We start from the raw sequence: 25,713 nt of genomic DNA on the forward strand, positions 1-25,713 counted from the left end.
TCGGGAGATTACTTTGCTATTAGAGCCTTTAACTCAAAACTAATAGATACAAATTAAAAATGACTGGAGGTCTGTAGTCTCTGAATGCTTCAACTTTAAAGAGACATGCTTTTTATTCTGAAAACCACCGTTTTCATTAACGCCACTGTACACTTTCTGCCTGCAGAGTGTGCGGACATTTGTAAACACACAGAAGACCATTCAGTAGATAAACAGACATGCATTTCCCTTCAAGGTGACAGGAACAGAACTCTTCTACAGGACACAAGATGTTTGCGTGTATCTGGTGGCGTTTACAGCAATTCCCTGCAAGTTAGGCCTAATTTAGTGTCCACTTGGATGCCAGCTATAGGTTGTTCTAGAGTGATGATTAAAGTGACCATTCATGCAAATCTGTGGTGCTCTAAGACAATACGGAATATAAGACAATGTGAACAGATATTTTTAGTTTAATAGTTTCACGGAACAGCTGATGTCAACATATTCATGTTGCATGCTGTGTTGTGAGCATGCAGCTGTGTGTCGTTTGCACTCATGTTGCATGCACATACAGAAAGATGAGATGTGTAGGGCATCTCTTGTATAATAACTGAAGGCTTAAGTGAAGCTGGTTGAATTTTAATAGAGTTCTGCAGGGTATTCCATCGCCTCTGGTCCCAAGGCTCAAAGATCAGAGAGAATTTTCAAGCATGGTGTCCCTCAGACTCTCACACCCGCTCCTTTCCATTCTTCCTCCCTTTTCCTTCCACTTTTTTCCCCCCTCGTTTGGTATTCGCCTCATTTTAAACTCCTGTCTCCAATCCTTTCCTTCCTTGTGGGCTTTTGTCTCTCTCTTAATCCCCCTCTTTCTGTTGCTTTCTCTTTCCACTTCGTCTCCCTGCAAAATTTGTATTAGAGCCACTGGAGGCTTAATTATTGCTGAGCCTCTCTCAGTTCTCTTACATGAAGAACAACTTATGACTCTCAGCACAAAAAACCTGCAACTGAAGGACAAAATGCTGCGATGAACTTTTAAAATCTTGCACAATGGCAGACAAAATGTTTGGATAGTTTTTCCATGCAGAGATTATACAACAGAGGGCTAATTTTCTCATTGCCTCAAAGCTATTAATGGAGTTTAATCTAGAAAAAAAAAACTTCTACTAGATCTAAATGTACGGGGAATATTATGAATTTGTAATTAGGATGTTGCATTTGCATACTCTGTACCTTTGCATGAGTGCAAAAATCGCTATGTGGAAGCTGCAAGTGGATTAGATCATACCTGAAGGCCAGACTTTAGCAGATAAAAATATAGATGAAAACATGCAGGTCAGTGTCAGAACAGAAGGTTAAAAATATTTAAATGGGAAGCTGCACTTTCTCTGCTGTGTATGCTGCAGTGTGAAAGCGACTGGCGATGATTACTAACTCATTTGATTGATGGTTGCTACTTTAAAACTACCGTTCCGAGTCTTCCTACCGGGCTTATACTCTATAACAAGCCTGTGACTAATTCACAAACGCAGCTTATAAAACTTCAACTTTTAGGTAAATCAGCAAAACATAATCTAAAGAGATTTTTTTTTAAAAGTCAGGTTTTTTCCATTAGTTTATACTCCCTGAAAGAAACAGCTTCTAAAAACATAAATTATCCTCTAATTAAGATCCATACATGTTTAGCAATTAAACTAAGGAGCTATGTGGAAGGGGCAGGTGCAATCATTTTAGGAAAGACAGCTCACACGGGACGTTATCAGTCTGCCCTCCTCTGTGGAAAGACACATTAATCAGAAAACTATCACACATGAATCCAACAAATTAAATCTTTCCAGACCTACTTTCCTAGAACTGAAAATGGACTGGCTGACGTCTTCCTTCCCATCCCAACACATATTACAAAGTTTAGTTCCATTTTGCTCTATATTACCTCTGCTTTGTATTTGACTAATGTACTTTATAGTTTACTTATTACCTTGCTTGCTAACAGCTCAGCCCAGAGTATAAAAGGAAACTGTACGAAATGTACACAACACATACACACAGATTAAAACCTCTCTTTTTCTCTGCAGCTCACTGCAGTCTCTTAACACACTGAACCCCGCAATTAACTTCCTTTTTGTACATGCAACTATTTCCCCATTAGGAGCGCATTCTCTGAAAAGTATCATCAGTTATCCATGTTATTCTTTTTCTTTGCTTTGTAGCCCCTGGGCCAGTGGCTTTTCATGCACTGATAGTTTTTTTTTCCAGAAAAGAGATTGTAAAAGCCAAAAGCCTAACCCAAAGATGGATGCAGATGTCACGATGGAGCGCAAATTCAGTCTGAGGATTAACAACAAGAAGAATTTACATTTGACTTCAGGAACGAACAAGAACATCAAAGTTGCAATAGCATGCTGCATTTTTTTATTTGTCAGAACCTATTTATAAGTATAAATAATAATTAAAGCTTGGTAGTTATTATAAACTTTGGTTGTGCTTGATCACATCCTTTAAAGATCATGTGCAAAAACATTAATGTTTCACCTCTTTTAAGTGAATCCAAGCTTGTTCTGATCTTTGCTGTCACCATGTGGTGTGGCCGTAGAAGTGCAACTGTGGAAAACCAGTAAAGGATGTCGTTTTTCTAAATAAACTTGATTCCTCAGCATGAGGAAGACCCTTTAATAGAAAAACAAACATTACATTGAAAATACACCTATAAAGTTTACCAATCAGTTTAAGTCATTTCCATCATCTTTGTGTCTGTATTCTGGTGTAAAGTCACATTTGTGGCAACAGCTCAACACTGGCATTAAGGTTCACACTAATCAAGTGTGTGATGCGCTCACATAGAATCTTATCCTATTTATCTGTATTTCTACAATATCATAGCACAATCATTCACTCAGGCAATAGTTGAAGAAAATTAGGTTAATCTCTTTTTTCCCCCCTCTTGGCAACAGCAATGCTCTTATATTGTCTGACAATTAAACTAACAGAGCTGTGTCCTTCAAACAGTTAAAGCTTGTTTTTTTTCATTATTATAATTCTGATAATCTGTTGCTTTTTTATTTTCTACATTACAATTAAACACATTTGTCTGCAAATAGTTGCATATAAAGAAAATGAAAAAATGACAGCATGGGGGGGGGGGGAAAGCACAAATTCATGTAATGCCTAACAGACATACTAGCACTTGTAAAACATTGAGTAACTTTTATTCCTTTCTTGATCATTTCTATCCTCTGTTTACATCTCTGATGTAAGACACGGGTTTTATGTCAGCATGATTATGAAGCATGTAGAGTTACAAAAAAAGATGTTGACAAGATTATAAAAACAGCTAAAAATCCCATTGATAAATCTGAAACTGGTTTGAATAAATCATGAATATGAACATTTAATACCAGAAGTCTCACATTGTTCAATAGAAATCTGACAACAGCAGATGCATTTAATCTTTATGATTACCTGACACCAATGCCACTGGAGCCAAGAGCTGTCCTGAGTCACAAAATGCGTAGAAATAAGCATAAAATAGTATACATTTCTTAGATTTAAACCTAACAAGAGGTCTACTGTCACATTTCACCATTCAAAATACTTTAAAGCATCCATAGGCACAAATCATGGAAATAAATAAGTTTAAGTCCCCTTTTTTCAAATTTCACTGTGAGAACATAAGTTCATTACAATGTAACAAAACTAGCAGATCAAAAGTTTAACCAGCCAATACCTCCTCAAAAAAAGAAGCAAATAATGCATAGTGGGGATCATCTGCCACTAGGGGTCGCCAAAGTCACCAGATAGCAAAGCCTTCCCACAGACACTTTCAGGTTCACAATAAATAACTACATGTATTGTGACATTTCAAATATATCAAAATTCACATCATGTGGAAATAAGTCTTTAGATATCTCAAGACAGCAACCTTTGAGATTCTCATCATTTAGAAATTGTCACAACTTGCAACACTTCAGAGGGCGTCCAAACAGTTTGGCTGTAAGATTGGTAATGAAAACTGAATGTCGTACAATTAAAACTTTTTTTCTTCTTTTTTTTTTTTTCTCTCTCTCTCTCCTCGACAACATATTGCTAAATCTGAACACATGGTGTTTTAAAGTGCAGTTTAGCTTCCATCCAGTGAAGTACACACTTGCATCACTCAGTTCAGTGAAATAAGATTCAATCGGCTAAATGTTCGCTGCACACTGGTGTGTTGTCCTCTGACATTAACCAACCAAGTGAAGGAAAAATCAGTCATGGAGAACGTACTATCTGGCACCTCTGCGCTGGACAACTATGGTGCCTGCCACAATGTCATACACAGTCCTGTTGTGCTGGAAGAAGAGGAGCGTGATGAAGACGGGAAAGAGAAAAGCAATGGAGAAGTTCTTGTTCAATGCCCGCACTGTGGAGCTGTGAATGTTAAGGAAAAAATAAAAACAAGATAAGACTCTGATAAACGCTGCTAAATGCACTACAAACACTAAAAAATGAACATATAACAGAAACAGCACTCACGCAGAGAGGGAGACATGAGATGCTGGGACCACAAGCACGCGGTTGGGTCGAATCAGAGTGGACGTGTCACATGTAACCACCCGCAGACCGAGCAGGAACTTCCCTGGAGTGGCACCACCAGCGCCCCAAATACAGATGGTCTGATTGGACAAGAGCAACACATCCTCAGTTGAACACTGTACTTTTGTTTTGTGATACAGAAGAGTCATAATTTACTAACAAAATTACACTAACTAGAGGCATCATTTGAAATAAATAAATAAATAAGTTTTAGGTTTACAGAAACACACACACACACACTCAAGCCCTAGAAACAAAAGGCCTCATGCCAGATGGTGCAAGTCTGATGCTGAGGTGCCTGAATGTCCCAGGTTTCATTCCCACCTGGGAACACAAAGCTACTGACACAGACATCCAACACATGTGATACATGACTTCATCTCAGGTAATTATGAATGCAGCGTTGCATCACTGTCCTCAACGGGAAACAATATAGTGCTGCAAAGAACAGGCTCCCCGTGACTCCCCTCATTAAACAAAAAGCATAATGTAGGCAATCAGCTCCTCCTGGAGGTGACAACACACTGAGAATTATCTAGATATTCAAAACATTTATTCAATAAATTTGTGTATAATCATCATTGTCAGATTGTGTGTTTGTGGACATCTTAAAAACCTCTGCAAAACAGACTGTATCATGGAGGCTGACCTCAGCACACACACACATAACGATTATCATCATGACATGATGAAAAGTGACCCACCTCATAGATACACACTAGTACTCTATAAACCAGAGCAACAGCCATCATCTTCTGCAGATCTTCAATAGATGTGTTCTCGTCAATCTCCTCGACAATAAAGTGGGTGATAAACTTGGCAATGTCTCTTTAAAAAGAAACAAAAAAAGGAGAGACAGTTGAGCAATGTGTGCGTGGAGTTGGAGAATGAACATCTAACTTAGTATTAAGTAATAATATAAGCAGTGCAGTTAAAGTTTACATCGTGAAAACACAATCAGATAAGCTGAAGTGAATCTACATGGTGGACTTTTACTATTAGAAGGATCCAAAGTGCAATATTTAAACAAAACATTAGCATATTTTTATGGGACTACTTGTTTTCCTCCTGAGTTTGAGCATGTTTTAGAGGGAATAAAAAAAAAAACACTGATGGCTTTACTCACTTCATACCACTCAGATGCATGATCCACAACACAATGGTGGCCTTCACACAAAACAGGATGAAGAAATCCACAGTCTCTGCCAGGAACCTCTGGAGAGGAGAGGGAATTGTGTATTCACGTCCTGTAAAAACATAGAAACATGTGTTTGGCTTATAAATGGCTAACTTAAATCTTAAAGTTTTATTTGCTTATTAAAGATAAACTGCAGATCTTCTGAAAATCACCAGAAATGAACGAAGGACAGACCTCGGATACACGTATTTAAGCTTGTTTCCACGAGCACATTTACTTAAGCCAGCTTCCAGTTGAACTCGTGACCTAGCTTAGTCTTTAAGAACCACGCTCATTTGTCGAAACGGAAAGATGTTTTAGATAACCTAGGTCAATACTTTACCAAACAAACCTACCTGCCTGAGCTGGATTCCCGTGTTGCTGCTGGGCTGGCCGGGCATCGGTGGTGGCAGATCTCTGCTCGCCAGCCGGAGGAGGAGAGGAAGCCGGGATGCTGAAAGGATTCGGGTAGCCGTACCAGCTCCGCGGGTCAAAAACTTGCTGCCCGCCGCCGGTGATCGTAGCAGGTTCACCCGGTGTTAGAGCGGTCGAGCACGGCGGTGGATATGGCAAAGCTGACAGTGACAACCAGTTCTGCCAGTTGGCATACCCCCAGTAATACTGCCACATCCACTGCTGCAACTTAGCGCAATATTCCGTTGTTGCACTTGTTTGAGGCTGTTTCGAATCAGCTTCGGGTACGCCGCGGCATTTGTCTCCCGTCATAGTCTCAAATGTATCTGACTAACTTCACCAGTTTACCTAGCCTCACTGGGAAAGCGTTTAAGACCATTAGGTAGTCTTCTTCCATCGGTTTATTAGCCGTTTGCTGTTGAGGCGCTAGTTACCTCAGTAAAAACAAGTAGGTGTTTCGTTGTTAAAAGTCACTTTTCAGATAAGTTTATCGATTGAGTAAAAAATAAAAAAGGGAACTCTAAATTATATATTTTCTTTTAAATATAGCTTTAAAAAACACTGCCTAGTTCTCCTGCGGCACTAATGTAAAAAAATATTTAAAAAGATTTGTACAGATTATTCTGTAATCCCCCGGCAGCTTTTACAAGTGGTACGACCCTATTTAAAGGCGCTTGCTGTATTTTTTTTTTTTTTTTTTTTTTTTTTTTTTTGCCTGATGACGCCTGTCAACAGCATACGGTCAATGGTTATCATGTTAATTCTGGATTAAACAGTTTGAAACATTCCTTTTACATTTTGTTGACACATTTAATTAACAGCTTTTTTGTCTAACTCCATAATAAAGAAAATAGCCAGTAAGCTAGACAAACAGGAGCATTGATGAGGTATATATATATATATATATATATATATATATATATATATATATATATATATATATATATATATATATATATATATATACATACCTCATGTATGTATGTACGTACATGTCATGTAGTCATTGGTAGTCATCCATGGGTTAAGCAGTTGACCACATGCATTCTGCTACAGTGCTAGCAATGCAGACTAAATCAATTAAAAAAAATAAATAAATAAAAACACTAGGTAATAAAAAAAAAATGATTTGACAGCAGACTCATGAAGAATATAGATTAATGCAAATTTGGGTCCTGACATGAGCTTACTTCCAGCATATAACATCCCAGACTTCTCCACAAGAGAGCAGCAACAGCCTGTTGATCCAAATTTAGATGTACTGCACATGAAATTCAGCTAACAGAATAATGTAGCCTTTACTGTATGTATAAGTCATAGATCCTCATATTTTGTTTTAACATTCACTTTTAGCCTGTTTGCTTTCCTCTTACTTTATGACGTCTTAGGTCAAGTTGCTTTTCTGTGCATTTAGTGTGAAAAAGAAGTCAGTTATACTGAGATGTTTTAACCGAGATGCTCCCTATTAATAGTGGGAGTTATGAGTCATGGCCTTCCACCACATGTAGGAATTTCAGATTTATGAACTGTGTGGCAAATCAGCGGTCATCCAAACAGGTCACAAGGGTCATCAACAAGCTGAAGTCTGACTGGTGAGTCGTGCTTGATGAAAAGCGACATTTTGCACTCTCTCTCTCTCACACACACGCACACACATACACACATGCGTCTTTTTCTTCAGTTCCCTCTATCCAAGTCACTCTACTCTGCACTACCCATTTGCTCATATTTCTTACTTGTCTCAGTCCTTTTCTTTGTCTTCCCAATCTCTATTTGTCTCCCCCCTCTGCTATGATTAAAGGGGAAATGGGAGGGAGGGGGGGCATTGTATTTGCTGACTGGGCTGGCCTGACTCTTTGGGTTAGGTGTCAGGTCTGCCAGTTCTACATGATTGTGCCTGGCCTCGTGAATAGAGTCAGTGAGGCGCACGCCAATGAGCGTTATCCTGGTCGACACAGGCCATGCGATGACTGTGCCCAAAAGTAATCAGGTCCAAATAAAAGCTGTGTCTGGCAAACGCTGACCCCCATAGAAACCCAACAACCTGGTGGGATTACTGGAGGTGTAAATGTGTGTTGAGTGTGCATGCTGGAAAAGAGGTGAATGTACAAGAGAATTGAGGTGACGTGGTTGATAACTGTGTAAGATGATTGTTTTATATGTTTTTATTTGACTTGAATTAAGAATCAAATTCAGTCTAACTGCTGAGAATTACTGATCTCTGTTTTGAAGTTATGAAAAAAATGTAGCAGGCATGCATCGTTAGTCAGATAACCATAAGATAAGGTAATCTTATGTGAATATTAAACATAATACCACCAAAATTGACCTCACTGGCATTTAAAAAAGAAAATTTACAGTAACATAACAGGTGTTAAAAACCTTTAAAAACAGAATGAAGCTGTAGGTTTTTACCCAAAAATAGAAAAACTTGGAGAAACTTGAAGCCTTTGTGTGGTTAGAACATCTCTTGCAAGATCAAGTTTATTTGGGGGGCAAACCACAGGCCCAAAGCCACACACCTGATAGAGAATTTGTGCACACTGTTTGGTGTGAGACAGACGGAAGGATGAGGAATGCATTGACTGGCCTAAATAGCACACACAGTTCACAGAGTTCCTGCGAAACAGATTGCTGTGTCTGAACAGGATGTGTAACAGCACTCCTAGACATACACTAATGGAACAAGGTCATGAAATAAATCTACAAAAAGTTTGCAAATCCATTCAGGTTTTTAATATTTTGTTATTTCTAACGTACAATATGCACAAAACTCTACAGTTTTGGAGTGATTTTTGTTTTTTTCAATCAAGACTTACCATATCACGTCTTTATTTCAGATCTTTTTATATAAAACTAACAATTGAGCTCTGGTGTATTTTGTGTCTATTAGTGGTCCTTTAAATCTTCCAGCATAAATGAAGTACACACTAGTGTACCCAATACATCCTAAATGTTAGAAACAATGATGAACAATGGTCAATTAGTTTTTTCTTTCTGCTTCTGTTTCTGTTTCCTTTTTTCTTTCTTTTTCTTTACCTTTTTTTTGTCCAGCAAGTTATTTATTTTAACTTGATATAATGCATGATTGGTCATGATGTCTGTCTCTATATTCATTTTGTTTCCTTCTTTTTTTTAACAGATTTTTCTCAAAGTCAAGTCAAGCATTTAAAAACAACCACAATTGACCAAAATGCTACACAAACTGTATGAGTGTGAAAAAAGTACTAAACAAAAGCACAACGAAAACAAACAACGAAAACTTCGAAGAAAAAAAATGACAAAAATAAAAAATCACTTCTTGCCTGATAAAATGTGCTTGCATGTACTATTCAACCAGATCCAAAAACTAAAGAAAATGAGTTTTCAGGAAAGATTTAAAATTATCGAGTGTCTGAGTGGCTCTAATATGAAGCGGTTTTTCCATAAATTAGGGAGTCACAACTAAAAAGAGTCTATCACCTTGGCTTTTCAGCCTGGATCTAGAAACTTTAAAAAATAATTAATTCAGACATCAGTGTTTTGGGATATGAAGTTTTAAAGGCTCAGAAGATAAGGTGGTTCCATGCTTTTGATATTCTTAAAAACAAGAAATAAAATCTTGAACTGGATCCTGTAATAGACATGAAGTCAGTATATAGAGACAGTTGTGATGGGAGTTTGTCACTTCTTGACAAAAGACAGGCTGCTGCATTTTGCAAAGCCTGTTGGTAAAGTCATGACTGATCAACACCAACTTATAAAGAATTAACATAAGAAGTCATAAAATCATGAAGTACTGTCTCAGTTATGCAAAGGAATGTTGGTTTTCACTTTACTGAGGCGTCTTGACACCTGCCCTGATATGTTTGTCAAATTAAAGGGACATTCAAAGAACACACCAAATGTCCTCAAAACCAGGTGACAATAAGAATGTAGTGGGCCAATTTAAAGGTTGTATTTCCCACTGACAACTATTTCCTCCGCCAAATCTCCAAAAGGCATCAGATTACAGATAAGACGTGTCAAATGTGTCCAAAAAGTTAGATCTTATTTCCATGACTTAAATTTTTAAAAAAATAGAAATTAAAAAATCTGCGATGGACTGGCGAGCTGTCCAGGGTGTACCCTGCCTTTCACCCAAAGACTGCTGGGATAGGCTCCAGCTTCCCCGCGACCCTTCATCGGACTAAGCGGTTAGGATAATGAATGAATCAATGAAATCAAAAAGTGACGTCTGTAAAAGTTTGGGCACCCTGCAGAGTTAGTACCTTGTACTCCCTCCTTTGGACAGCTGAGACCTGACAGTTTCCTGTATTGTTTGCAATTAGTGTCTGGAAAGACCAGGTGATGTCAATCTCAAAGGTTTTAAATTGACTCATCTGACATCAGCACAATGTGTTCCTCTAAGCCAGTGGTTCTCAACCTTTTCGCAACACAGTACCCCTTGTAAAATATTTTTTTCAGTCACCTACCCCCTAACCACCGCAAAGTTTTTTTTGGTTAAGAAAAAAGCATGAAATACAGCACTTTGTGGCTTGTGTTTGGTTTATTAAACTTTTAACCATGCAAAACATTGAAATCTCTACAACGCTTCAATCATGACTCCAATGTTGGCGTTGTCAAGGCGACAGTGACTTACGAATATGCTTCGGCTCGTAACGGATGAGGTTCAATTCACGTCGGAATGTGGGATTTTGGGAGGAACGAAATGGTGTAAATCTATATGTAAATTCAGTTTATGAATGTATACTTACATTGGATGAAATATGTAAACTATTTATATGACATTATATCATTTTGTTTAAGGATGTTTTAAAGAGACATATGTTTTCAAAACATTTCAGGTACCCCGTAGAATGCCTTGAAGTACCCCCAGGGGTACGCATACCCCAATTTGAGAAACAGTGCTCTAAGCAGTTGTCAAGAACACTGGAACTGAAAATAGTTGATGCTCACAAAGCAGGAGAAGGCTATAAGAAAATAGCCAAGCCTTTTCAGATGGCAATATCCTCTGTAAGGAATGTAATCAAGAAATGACAGTCATCAGGAACAGTGGAAGTTAAAGCAAGATCTGGAAGAGCAAGATAAATATCAGACAGAACAGCTCGCAGGATTGTAAGAAAAGCAGGTCAAAACCCACGTTTGACTGCATGATCCCTCCAGTAAGATCTGGCTAATACTGGAGTTGTGGTGCACTATTCCACTATAAAGAGGTATTTGTACAAATATGGCTTTCATGGAAAAGTCATCATCCATGAGTTCTGTGGACTGATTAGGTTAAAATTGAACTTTTTGGCTGGAATGAGCACAGGTATGTTTGGAGAAGAAAGGGCACATAATTTAATGAAAAGAACCTCTATCCAATTGTTAAGCATGGGGTGGATCAATCATGCTTTGGAGTTGTATTGCAGCCAGTGGTACAGGGAACATTTTACAAGTAGAAAGAAAAATTGATTCAATGGGTTTCCAACAAATTTTGAATGCTAACCTAAGGCCATCTGTGAAAAAGCTGAAGTTAAAGAGTGGATGGCTTCAACAAAAGGATGATGGTCCAAAACACACCTCAAAATCCAAGGTGGATTACATCAAGAGGCGTAAACTGAAGGTTTTGCCATGGCCTTTACAATCTCCTGACCTCAACATAATTGAAAATCTATGGATTGATCTTAAAAGAGCAGTGCGTCACAGACAGCCTAGAAATCTCAAAGATCTGGAAGACTTTGGGGAGACTGGGGAAGATACCTCCAACAATAATTGTTTGGCTATAAAAAGCATTTACAAGCTGTGATACTTGTAAAAAGTAAGCATACACATTCATTATTCTAACCATTATCCAATGAAGGGTCACAGGGAACCTGGACCCTATCCCAGTAGTCTTTGGGCAAAAGGTGGGGTAAACCCTGAACAGCTTGCTAGTCAATCGCAGGGCCACACAACCACTCCTATTTAGAATAACCAATTAATCTAACACGCATGTCTCTGAATGGTGGGAGGAAGACAGAGTACCCAGAGAGAACTCCACACAGAAAGGTCACTGTCCAGGCTTCATCCCAGCCCAGGATCAAACCAGGGACCTTCTTGCTATGAGGCCACAGTGCTAACCACTATGCCATTATCCAGCCCTAGCATACACATTATAATGAAGAAAGAATAGGGCCCAAACTGGAACCATGATGTACTTCACTGCTAGTATAGCTAGGGAATCTCAGCAAACTCAGCAGGAAATTTTGAGAATATTTTCTAATAAAATTGAATGCTTGTTGAAAACATTTATTCTGCTTGTTAAAAATTTAAGGACAATTTCCAGTCTAAGTGGTTATGTTAACTCCTGGAAAAGCAGAGTTTAATCATTTTTAACAGGCTGGCTGACAACACCGACAGTTCAGTGTTAAAATACTTACTCCCACATTCATGTGGAATTTGGCCACAGTTTAATAAAAAGTTCACTGCTCTTACCCAACACAGATTTGACAATCCTTTAAAAAATAAAAATCAGTGACTCTAAGTCTTCCAAAGTTTGTCCACAGGGTAAAATTGTATTTCACAGTTTTTCTCCTGCTAATTTGTTTTGTTCTGGCATTTTGCCTCTGGGTGAGACTCCTACTGCAAACAAAGGTTAAAGCGCACTGATGTAGTCCACACAGAATGTGCCTAGTGGGTCACAGGTTAAAGAAATGAACAAAGCATTAATCTGTCATCCAGAGAATGCGTGGAAAGGGTCTGATCACATCCTGTTTTTGAGAGGGTGGAGAGGGCAGCTGTCATGTGATTTATGTGTAATATGTGTTTAGTTACTCCAAGCGGTTGCAATTCATCTGGGATTTCATGTTTCATTTCATGCAGTTACAGACTGCTCTTCTCGTCTCAAATGGGAGTAATCTCTCTAATTCACTGATTCCACGCAGAGATCAAAGAGTTTATCGTGTTTATACAGTTCCTCTCGTCTGTCATTTGCACTTTGTACCTTTTCAAATCCACTTTTCATCCCTCAAACAAATGTAGTTGTAACAACTACAACTTTGTGCAGCAGAAACATAAAAAAATCTCAGTATTTAGAGCAACAGCTACTTAATGTGCTGAAGCAGCAGAGGGAAGTCCTTGTTACCTTTGGCCTAAAGAGGAGAAAAATCCCTGCTATGTCTTATATGTAACAGTGAGAACCAATTAAGTAAATTATATCTGCTTCCCTGAAGCCCTGACAGGAACACCCAAGGGGAACATAGAGTGTAACAGCTCTCCCACCAGCTTCTGCTTCAAGCAAATACCCCCTCCTTGTTGCTTTATCCCTCACCCAATTCTCTTTATTTCCTGCATCTTAAACATCCTGCACCTTTACCCTGCTGGTGCTTATAATGGTCCCAGTCCTCCTCTTTCTGCTCAACCAGATTTTTTTTCCTCAGGTCTTCTGCTTTTTGCCTCTTCAGTCCTTCTGTTGTCCGAAGGAATTGTCACTCAGCTCTGCACTTCCTTTATTCTAACCTGCTCAACGGTCCAAAAAAAATGATAAAGTCATTACCAGTGAAACACTCTTAGAGTGCTTCACTGTGTCTCGCTCTGACCTTCACTCTGCTGTCATCCATCACGTGCTTGATTTCTTTCCCTTCTGCTTTTTCCTCCATCAAAGGTGGCTGACAAGACAAAGAGCTAACAAAAGAGTCGGCTCACACATGAGGCGCTTGTTTGTTTAATGTGCAGCTGTGCATTGCAGGGTTCTTTCCTGGTGAGTTTCACACGGATGTCAACTTTAGCAGCTGTAAACCCACAGATCTCATATAAGAGGTTACTCAGATAAACTTTATCTAAAAAAATATCTTTTGCAGTTTTGGGGGAGGTGTTGCAGCCTTGCTGTACCATCGTTTGTAACTAAGGTGATACAGTAAGTACATGGACAATGAAAACTTGATCAGCTTTGAAGGAAGTTGATTTTCTTGTGTTTCAGTTAATCTTACTTGAAGGGTTATAAGAGGTTTTGGTGTTTGGGTAATGCTGCTAAGAGGCTCGTTTACAAGCAGTTTGAAGAAAGGTCAGTCTGTGACTAATGGCTTCCTTTTTCCTCCCGACTATCAGAGACTGTGGTTATCTCTGCAGTGCACTGTCGGGAACTGTCTGTTGCTTCAAGCACATCACAAAGTGTCAGTCAAGCCAACTTTCCCAATGGCCTATTGTTTTTTTCCAGTTTGATTGTTTTTTGTTTTGTTTATTTTAATCCATGTCGCCATATAAAGTCCAAACTGTCTGTGCTCTGTCTGGGGAAATCTGTTACTGAGTATATAATAAATAACAAAGGCTAATTATTTTCTCAGTTTAATGACAAAAATGCATATGGCATAAAATGAAAAGATGACATATTTCATATTGAAAGCACTATTACTTTTTAACCCCAAGTTGTTGTTTTTTTTGTTTTTGTTTATTTAATTTGTTTTAATCAAATATGCAAAATATAAATATAAATATAGAATATAGAAATATGTCTAAATTTTCTTGCAAAACGCTTCCATATCTGTGAGGCTGCAGAATCTGGAACTATATGTGCTAATGGCAAAAACTCAGTCTTTCTACCTGTACTATGATAGCGTTACTTCAGTTGACCATGGGGCTCCCAAGTTCTTAAATACACCACAGGCCAGAGATTAATCAATATAAAAATAAATAACTTTTTTTTAGCAAAAAAAAAAAAAAAAACAATCAGTAAAATCAAAACAACACTCCTGCACAAAATGCAAGAGTGAAAATTACCCTTTTGGCAAAGATAGGGGAACATGCTAGGGATGGGGCTTACCCATAGACCGGAGATGAAAGATGGACAGAGCCTCCAGCGATTAAAAGTGAGGCCTATACGGAAGTGCAAAAAATTGCAGTTCCCCCCTCCTCCATTAGGACTCCCATGTTCAAAAGGCCAACTTCACAGCAGAAATAAACTTGTTTACAGCCTGGTACAAAAATCCATTTTAGGTTTAATATGTCAGGTTTACCTTCATGACTACTGTAGGGGGGAGTGAATTTTTTCTCACTTCTCCGTTTAGAAGTAATTTCATATCAAAATTCCGCATATTTAGGGGTGTGTCCTTTTGATTGACAGGTATCTGATCTCCCGCTTCAAGAAGGAGGAATGTAGAGCAACGGCAGTTTTTAGCCACTAAACAACTTGACTTAGCTTTAGCTGACTTACCACCGTTAGCTGGTTTGCTCCCGTTAGCTTCGGGTTCTCTGAGTTAGCGCTTAGCTACAGATAGGTCAGAGTTCACTAGATGTCAATCATCCATGACACGCTCAGAGCCCTCCTCTCAGCTCTATCTCTTTGCCCATTTTTGTATTTTCCAGGAGAGACCACACGTGTGACATTGCCCCCCCCCCCCCACCTCCCACCCCACCCCCACCCCCACCACCACCACAAAAAAAAAAAAAAAAAAACACAGGAAAGGAGTCCTAACACTAATCACCTGTGTCTCATTCATGCACAAACACACGCACAGCTGAAGGACAAGATTGTGTAACATCTAACATCGCCATCAGGCTTAGACTGCACCCTCATACCAACAGCACATAACAGGAAAAGAAGACAATAAAAACAGCCAAACGGCAACACACATGAGTGAGGACCCAATTATGACTGACTAAAGAGCATAAAAGCCAGATAACGTGAAAAAAATTAACTAAAAAGATATACAAACAGCAAACACAAATGCAAAACACAGGGAAAGTTGGCACCTTGTAGGCACCATGCCAGCCACCACAGGAGATGAGAGGAAGAGAAGCACATCCGCTTTTTAAAAGGTGCTTGGTGCTTCCCACTGAAAGTGGTAAGCTAGGCTTGTACAGGGCTATGTAGTGGCCTCGAGAGACCATCTCTGGCCATATTTTCTTGTAGTAATCCATTGTGGTTCATCCCATGTGTTTACATTGCTTTTTATAAAGGGCTTCAGTTTGCAGCAGAATTTGCTGGTATAATGACTGTTCTGTTTTTTCCTCTGCCAGCATCCCATGCAGCTTCATGAACCCAAGATGTGACTGACAGGTCACAGGTCAGTTTGGGATGTTGCTGTTACTGCTCATGTTTTTACATGTTTGTTTTCTCCATGTGCTCCTGATGATTCTCTGCTTTGTTTTCTTATAGAGGCTATAAGATGTTTTCTGGTGAGTTTCTTTGCAGCAGTGTAGTTGTATGCTGAGGTTTTGATTATACACACATTCCTGTTGCTTTTCATCTTTTGACCTTTTCATCCAGATTGCCTTTTTATACAATCTTTTGTGTGTTTTTATGGATTTTCTTCTTTTTTTTGGATCAGAAATTGTGACAAGAGTCGCCTGATATGTGCTACTATATTTTAATGACCCTGTCTTGCTGCACGAGCATCAGTTGCTCAGTTTCACTCTGTTAAAGTATAGAAAAAAGTAACTCATATTTTACTTAAAATGTTATGGAAAAACAGATTAATTAATATTCTAGTGGCTTAAAAATTCAATTTGAAGTCTAAACATGCAGGCTCAAAAACCACAGACTGCTTCGACCAAACAAAATGAATTGAAAATGGATAAAGTTCAGTAGTTTAAACTCTGACATTCACTTCCTAAAGTTTCCTGTGTGGCCCGATTGTCTTTGTTGTTGCAAGGCTTAATTTAGTTTGGAAAAAAAATTGGTGTGAAGCGTTGAAACAAGGGCAGACAAATAGCATAGTCTGGCCTTAAAAATAACAACCCTGTTCTTTTAAACCACCTGCAGCAGAAGGTCAGCATGTTTGTATTTGTCTGCGAGTGTCTTGTGTTTTTCCTCCATTACACATCCACTAAAACCCACTGATTAGTGCTGTCATCTATGGGAACCTGTTTGTATTTTTGGAAAAAAAAATCTCAAATGTTCTTCCATTTTATATTTTAAAACACAAGCAACAATGTTTTTGTGGGGTTTTTTTTGTTTTTTGTTTTTTTTGTCAGAAGTCCTTTCAGCAGAGCAAAATCAATACACGTTTTATTTTCCAATGTGTTTGAAGTCACTTCTCCCCTCACAGAAGTTCCGCTCAAGCATCGTTCTGTTGCAATAAAATAAAGCAATCTGCATGTGACTGGCTCAGTTTTTTCTGTGAGTGGAGCAAAATGAATGCTTGATGTGAACAAAAAGAGGCCATCTTCCCGTCAGGTTTAAGACCAACACAGATCATACAAGCACTCTCACTTCAAAGATCACCTCTTCCTCTTACTCCCCACCTCTCAACACCAGCCCTTTCAGATTACAGATCACATGTCTTGACGCACAGGAGATGTGTGCAGAGATGGGGCCCAATACTCTGATGAGTTCTGCAGTATTCAGAGTAAAAAAATATCAACACTTCCTGAGCTTTTGTTGCTATACTTGCCATTTCTTCTGTCTGTGAACAAAAAACACAACGCAGACCAAAAGGCAAGCCAGTAGTCATGTTTGTACAGCGAAGCCATAGCTCAGGATTTGAGTTGCACTGCTCTCTTGGGGAGGGGGATACCATTGTGTAGGGTTTGGTTTGCATAGTCTCACTTTAAAGATTTCCCCCATCCTTCCTCTAGCCTTCACAATCACTTGGAGGGGCCTCACTCTACACTAATCTTTGACAGGAACTCCTGCTGGGATGACTTGAAAAACAGTGATTCTTTGTGGGGCTCTCAAAGGCAAAAATGCACTTCCTCATTTACACTATAGTTGTTGGAAGTTATATTTTGAGCTTCCTCCATATGCTCCCTTTGGGGCGACTGGTATGAAAACATCACCTTTATAAAAGAAAGTACATCATTAAGCTGAACAGCGGAAAAAGTTTACACTGAAAAAGACTTAAAATTGGTAAAACCCACAAGCACATATACACTGGAATTAGAGATTTAATTAAAGGTAGACTTTTTTTTTATTATAATAAAGAAAGCATGTGTGTTAAAATGGGCTGATGGGGTGTTTAGCCAGAGTGAGGGTTTGTTGAGAGGAGCCACACAGGCGCTGAGGAATCCAGGGAGAGGGCAACCAAGCTGAACTGGGAGGTGTTTAGCTGGAGGGCACCTGCTGAGGGGCAAGTTTTGAGTAGAGAACAAGGGGAGAAGAGTACAGGAAAGCAGAGTACAAAACAAGGTGGGGTAGGAGGACATAATGCTAATATCTAAAGTTGCTAATCAGTTTGGGTAAATGTGCCTTTAAATTGACCGCTAGCAGAGTGCTCGATGTGGCACAGTCGAGTTGATCTTCTGACTGTGAAACTGATTGCAAGGGGTTCAAGCATCAGCAAAGCTGCTTTAAACACCGACACGCAAGGATACAGGATAGGGGGGGGGTGTCAGAAGAGGATGCAGGGATCAATGCGACCATTTTATGAAGATAATCAACAGTCTGTGTTGTTCCATCACAGGGCACAGCTTGTATAACACCCAGGAACTTGTTGATGAAATCAGAATTTGGACAGACTGGATAGCTATCAGCAGAGAAATCTTGTTGCATGGCAACCAGCCTCCCCTGCAGTTCTGTGAACCTCATGGTTCTGCTAAGCTGTTTTGTTGCTCTGGAGACAGTTTCCCTGTAAGCCTCGGTGACACATAAATACTGTGGAGAAGAAACAAGATGACACCGAAGGGTTTATAATAAACATGGAGGCACACTTTATAAAAAAAAAACACTTTTGGAGAGCAGGTGTGGGCTGATCTCAAGGTTGTACCGCCTTCAGCAGAAACCTGAGTCAATAAACACAGAATGGGAGAAAGATAATCTGCTTGTGTTTTTATAGAAGTTTTCCTGAAACTAAAGCCACTGAGACTCAACAAGCCAGACTGAGAACATTAGTGAACATGAAGTGCATAAAGCTAAAGGAATCCCAATTTGATGCTACAGCTACTTTAATAAGTTATTAAAGTTTGTTTTCATCATAGACTTTATAACTGTGAGGAATATGTCTGTGTTCTGAATGTTAAAGTCTATCCATAAGAAGGAGACTAAGTTTTTTCGTAATTAAATATAAGACGCCCACAATAAAATAAAAAAAAATGATTAAATGAAATTAATGTAAATGATTTTAATAAAATGTCTGACAAAATTAGCAAAATGATCTCTTGCTCATTAAACAGTTACCTGCTTGGCTCTGCTTATCTACCCATTGGTTCAGATGTGAGATTAAACAGGAACAAGTTTGTCCCGGATTTTGCATCTGTTTTCCAGATTACATCGTTTGGACTGAAATGTTACTTTTCCATACAAACATGATGTCACTGCAACGCTACAAGCCGTCAAACGTGCAGTTCAGCATCCTTAACATATAAATCAGAGTTAAAGCTCATCATGCTTCATCTTTTGCTCTGTTGATGCACTTGAACATAAAACGTGTTTGTGTTTGAGCTGAAGACGAGGACAGACGGGGGACAAGTGGAGGAAGGGTGTCAACGCTGCTGCTCAAGTGGTTCTTTCCAGATGTAATGCAAAGGATGTGAGATAATTCCTCTGATGTCCAATACCATCTGTCTTTGAACAAAACATCTCCGGTGTCAAACAGACTTCTCAGCCTCTCAGGCACGAGAACGAACACACACGCAGTGAAACTTGCACACTATTTTAGTGTGTTTTCACACACATCAGATGAGAATAAATATTCTTGATTGAGAACAACTCTATTGAGCATCACATTTATTTTTTTATTAATGTAATCCACAATCAGTTTACTCCAATAAGGTTTCTTCTGCCTTATTCCTGAACATTCTCCCATTTCGTCATTCTGCAAAGAAGTATAAGATGTCCATTTCTATCCAGTTTCATTCCCATGGTTAAAATCAGACCCTCCATATCAGGTCAAGCGTGCAAACTACTTGCAGAAAGACACTTTATTTTTGCTATTTCTAAGATCTTTCAAGACCTCGCTCCCAAATTACATTGTAGTTGATTAGAGAAAATCCATGGACGACTGATGCAAGATGTCAGAGATAAAACAAGGAGATGGAGATCAGCCGCATTCCCTGCAGTTATCCAAACAAAGTGATGCGGAGGCCTGTGGACTTTCAAGCCGTGCACCTGTAAGTCAATCTACAGCAGATGTGCCTTTTGGAGTGATTTTACACCCAGAATCCACAACCGTCTGAGCAGCTGTCACATAAAGACAGGATAGAAGCAGAGGCCAGGACTTCTTTTCTGCTTCGTTTCAGTAGCTGACTAAGTTAAAGAAGTTAAAACCTCAAACTAATCTGCTTTTCAAATAAAGTCTCCAAAAGTTTGGCTGTAAAGCATCAAACGTTTGCGACATATAAAGTTTTGATGGATTTTGTTTGTCCTTTATAGAAGATTCCATCTGCGGTGCTGCTGAAGTGATTCATGTTGGAGAAAATTTAGTATTGGTAAAACGTTTCTATTCTCTATTATATCACATCCAATAATATGCAAGATGATTATGGCCTGGTAAAACCAAGGAAGTTTTTTTTTAAACTATTACTATTGTGTGTATTTTTATACATTATTATACATTTATATTATTGTGTGTATTTGTAGTGTGTGTATTGATTTCCCAAAAACTTATATTTTTGCTTATTTGTGTAGTTTGTGGACAGTTTAACCTGGACTCTCGAACACAAAGTAACCACAAATTAAAGCCAAAGCAGGAGTTTTATGACCATTTAAATAACAAGGCAAACAGCACAATGTAGATGTCTGGTTTGATGTTCATGTAAAGATCCAAAGTTGGCCAAACTGTGCTGGAAACATCACCTTTCTGCGCCTTTCTGAAGTTTCTCCTAAATTCAGACAAATCTAAGGTTGTTGTTTTTGGACCTGAAATACTAGCCCTGTAATTGTCTAGCTGTGTAATTATTCTGGGTGGCATTAATTTGGCTTCCAGTACTACAGTGATGCCACACTTTCACATTATCTTCGACAAGGATTTGGCTCACATATGAAGCAGGTTTCTAGAACCGGCTTCTTACGCCTACGTAATATTGCTAAAATTAGGAAAATCCTGTTCAGAGTGATGCAAAAGTAAACTAGTCCACACTTTTGCTACTTCAAGGTGAACTACTGCAGATCTTCATTGTTGGCCTTCTCCAAATATGCCCTGAAAATATTCTAGTTTTAACTTCGCTTCATTGGCTCCTTGTTAAATCAAGGACAGAATTTTAAATTATTCTCCTCACATATAAAGCTCTTCACGACCAAGCTCTATTATTCTTAACAAAGTTCTTCGCTCACATCAGGTTTACTATGTGGTTCCCAGAGTCTGACAGAGAATTATAAGCCTTTAGCTATCAGGCCTCTCTCTTGTGGAAAGAAGCTCTCAGTTTTGTTGCCAGACATCTTCTCAACTTTTAAGATTTGGCTTAAAACCTTCCTTTTGTTATTGATCTTATAGTTATGTCTTTGGATATGTTGCCATACGCTTAGAGTGCTGACAGACGTGTCATGATGCACTGAGCACTTGCCTCCTTTCTTGTCTTTCTGCTCTTTAGTTTCCATGTATAAACGTATGACGGTGTTGGGATCATTAACTTGTATTTCTTCTCTCCCAGCAGGTCTCCCTAGTTAAAAGCTGCAGTCCTGTTGGTCACTCTTTCCTGTCCTCTCCAACCAATGGAGTTAGGCGGACACCCTCCCTAAGCCCAATTCTTTCGGAGGGTTTCCCTTCTTGTTAAAATGGAGGTTTTTCCTTTCCACGGTCACCCGCTGCTCCATGCATCCTCAGGATGAAGGATTGAATTGAAGTCAAGATTCAATGCAATCTGTTGGTTTTCCCTTGCTAGTCCATTTTTATGATGAATTAGATTGTATGAATATCGATTAAATAAAAATGAATTGGCTTGATTTGATTTTTTTTCCGTAAAGTGCCCTGAGATGACGTGAATTGCTACTGTATGAAGATAAACTGAATTCAAAGTTAAAAATTAAACCACAAACTCATCTTCAAGTGCATCCGTTTAAGAAGGGAAGCCATAAGTTTATCTAAAGATAAAAGATCAAAATCCTAGACTTAAAATGTGCAACAATCAGTGCAGCTAACTGATATTTTCACAAAAACTTGCAGACATATGGATTGACTACAAGGACACCAGAAACTCAGGCGCAACTTTAATCTTTGCTAGCTGTTCATTGTGACATTCACCTCGTCTCTTCCCAGAAGGTCAAACACTGCATGTCCTCCACTGTTGCCAGCTCTATTGTCCGAGTGGAACAGAACAAGAGTGTTGGCTCACATTTTCACCTGGTTCAGCTGTTTTGGTCATTAAGTCCAATCAGTTTTACAGTCTCCCTTTTCCTGTCATGGGAAAGTGGTCGTCACTACTCCAACAATCGAGTTAAAAAAAAAATTAAAAAAAGCAAACTTGACTAGAGGCCAAAAGGGTGGGGATGTCTACAGGGGCAACACATGTTTTTAGTTTGTGTACTCCATCTGCATGCACTGGATAGTTGCCAGTGAATGTGCAATGGGAAATGTTGAACCTCCCAAAAAGAGAAAATGGGAAACATTTCCCTCCTGACCCCTCTGGATGAAGCTCACCATGTCCAAGAGGAGTTCACATTCCTCATAAAGCCCCTGCCAGATATGAAAATCTGCTTTATAGCCTTCAAGGAATACATTTGGCTTCCTTTACATTTTCTTCCAAACAAAATATGGAAGAATCAGATTAAGCTAAAGCAGCTTGAAAAAGGCATTGCTTGGAAAATGACCACTACTCGATCAGTCGAGAAATCACTGTGCAAGATTAGATGGCGTGTTCCCATTAAATCATTAATACATTCCTCAGCATACTTGAATAATAGGAGTGCAATAAAGAATTCCTTAAGTCAATCTAGATGCTGTTGATGTCATAGACTAATCATTCAAACTCCAGAAGAACCAAATTTATCAATTCATTTTTATTCAAATCATCACAATTCCAAATGAAACCAAACGTGTCATGTTGGAGAACAGAGGCACAGAAATCTGACTTTGGCAACACAGTAAGGGTAAAGAGTAAGAGCAGAACATGCCATTGTTTTAGTTTGATATTACGCTCATTGAACTGAGCCCGTCGTCCAGCAGTGCATCTGACAAGTGAGCCGAAGGAGCGCCATCATGCATCCTTTACATACGTCCTCACAGCAACCACATCTCCCATTACGCATTTCTGTGGGAAGAGATCATGCGAGTTAGATCACTAGAAGAGAACATTTTGAGTGCTTATTCAGAGTGCATGCTTGCATTTCAAGTGTTTAATTAGACTCGTTTTAGTTTTGTTGCATTAGCATTTTGTGGATGTTTTTGGATCCTGCAAGTCTTTCAAACAGCAAACAGGACATCACTGTAAATATGCTGACTTATCCAAGGATGGTGTTACTCTGCATGAAAGTTAGATAAACTACAACAATTACTCAAATTCTAAGAGAAAAAATTATAGGAAATCCGTTGCACTAAACTACTAACCTGCTAGTTGGATTTCCCAATTAGACACAAACAAACTCAGACTTACCGCGACCAGTTTTCCATCAGAGATCTCCCTCTCGATACTCGTCTCTTTGCCGTCCCAGGTCTGTTTCTGCACAAGCTTGCCATTCTCCAGAGACATCACAGTCTGCAGGAAGGAAAGGACAACTCTTAAAAGTTCAGGGTATTACAGGTTCGGACTTTTGTGCTCATCAGACAAACACCAACCCTGGTTTTTCTGTCATCCGCGGTCGTCTCATCAAAAGGCTCGTTCAGTTTGAACTTGATTTCAGTGGTTCTGAAAGTGCTCTGAGACTTCATGCAAACACACCCCTGGTCGTCCAAGCTCACTATTAAATTGGGCTTAGTCCGGTTCCCCACCTGTCGGGTTGCAAATCCCACACCTGCAGACCGGAGAAGGCAGAACCGCAAAATGTATCACATGACCTGCAGTACGTTCAGCACGTCTGCTCCAGGGTTGTCGAGCAAATTCAAATGTTAGCTACTTCATGAATAATATAACTAAAGGTTTTAATCGTAGGGAATTCATGCTACTTTCGACATAAAGTTGAGAAATTTACTTGAAAACTCGAGGCTAACATAAGAAAACCCAACTATGACTAAACACCACATTTCTAATTAAGAAGTAAAAAATCTCTCCTTCGGACAAACGACGCATTTTCTTACCGAGTGCTTTCATATAGTCATCGAAATTTTCGCTGGAAATCATCCTCCATGTCCCAACAAACTTATCAACCATTTTTGCAGTCTTTGATGAGTTATCCTCAACAACAACCTGTTCAGATACTTGTGCTGAACTTTCTTCTGCTACTGTGGGAGACAGAACAGGCGCTGAGAGCTTTTAAAGGGCTAGCCCACTTTTGGGGAATCGCAGTGGGAGCCAATCACAGTCTGTCACGTCACACAACATCAATTCAATTCCCGCCTCCAATCGCACCCCACTACCCTCTTTTGCTAGCAAATGTGCTATTTTAAAGCAACGTTATTCTGTACATATATATTTTTTATTATTAATTTTATTTTTAGATTTTCCATAAACAGTATCTCCTTTTAAATGCCATTGACCAATTTTTGTACACACTGAATAGTCATTTGTCAGTTACTATTCCCAACCACTAATTACATTAACAAGGGTACATCTTTTGGTGGACGTAAACGCAACATTTGAGGTCCACAGAATGAATTACTCTAATTAAAGAGAGCAGAAACGCTGATGTATAACATACATATTGTACAACAAAGCAGAAAAAGGGTAAAACGGAGTGAACTGGTCAGAATGGGTGCCACTCAAGGATCTGTCAACAAAGAGAACAAGTATTTATATTGGTAGTGACTCAAGGAAGAGGTGAGAGCAATCAACATAAGACTTGAGTGTGAGGTGAAGCAAAAAACAAAACAACACAATGTGACCAGATTTCTAAAAAGGATGGGGCAAAAATTAAGTGCACCTCACCTGCAGAATTATTAATTATTAATTAATTAAATTAAAATCTGAAAACCAAGGGTAAGACTGGACCCATCAGATCCTTAAAAGAAACAACTCCAAATCACAGAACATGGCTAAAATTTTGTTGGAATTTAATGTTAAGTAATTGCTTGGTACTGTTATTAATTGTATAATTTACTGGATCAATTAGAAACTATTAGGCAAAGACTTTAAATCTTCTTGTGTAAAAGATTGATTGATTTTACAAGTTATAATTCATCTCTTAGATTGATAAACTATCTTTTATTTTATTTAATTTGCACCTGCATGCACAAACTGCAGACAAAGAATGGACAAGAAACATGTTTGTCCATGTAAATACCTTTAATAACAATGGCTATCCATTAAAAATGTTTATTTGGCGGCTGTAGCTCAGGAGGAAGAGCAGTTGTCCTTCAACTGGCAAGTTGGGAGGTCGATTCCAGGCTTCCCCTGACTAAAATGCCGAAGTGTCCTAGGGCAAGACACTGAACCCCAAGCTGTATGTAGATATACATATATACATATACATATATATGCACATATACATACATATATATACATATATATATACATATATACATATATATATACATACATATATATAACAACAAAGTGGGTTTAAGGGTGAATAATCATAAAAAATAAATAAATAAATAAAAAACAGCAATTGAGCAGATAGTCCTGAGCAAAGAGGATGTCGTTTTGTGTTCTTTCCTTCCAGCATGGTT

General features: G+C 38.8%; 2 protein-coding genes across 2 annotated transcripts; both read right to left on the reverse strand.

Moving 5' to 3' along the window:
* Positions 1 to 4,238: 4,238 nt before the first annotated feature.
* fam8a1a (family with sequence similarity 8 member A1a) lies at positions 4,239 to 6,451 on the reverse strand (the record flags this gene model as incomplete). Its single annotated transcript, XM_079258237.1, has 5 exons — positions 4,239 to 4,383; positions 4,489 to 4,628; positions 5,253 to 5,376; positions 5,675 to 5,795; positions 6,082 to 6,451. The coding sequence occupies 5 exons, from the start codon at positions 6,449 to 6,451 to the stop codon at positions 4,239 to 4,241; spliced, it is 900 nt and encodes a 299-aa protein (XP_079114363.1).
* Positions 6,452 to 22,934: 16,483 nt separating this feature from the next.
* fabp4a (fatty acid binding protein 4a) lies at positions 22,935 to 24,319 on the reverse strand. The gene is made up of 4 exons (XM_079259098.1): positions 24,184 to 24,319; positions 23,725 to 23,900; positions 23,543 to 23,644; positions 22,935 to 23,200 (listed from the first exon to the last, which is right to left on the reverse strand). Exons 1-4 carry the CDS (start codon positions 24,254 to 24,256, stop codon positions 23,147 to 23,149), a joined length of 405 nt encoding a protein of 134 aa, XP_079115224.1. The 5' UTR covers positions 24,257 to 24,319; the 3' UTR covers positions 22,935 to 23,146.
* Between the last annotated feature and the right edge of the window lie 1,394 nt (positions 24,320 to 25,713).

Source organism: Telmatherina bonti (genome assembly GCF_933228915.1).
Source record: "Telmatherina bonti genome assembly, chromosome: 19".
In the NCBI taxonomy this organism is placed as follows: Eukaryota; Metazoa; Chordata; class Actinopteri; order Atheriniformes; family Telmatherinidae; genus Telmatherina; species Telmatherina bonti.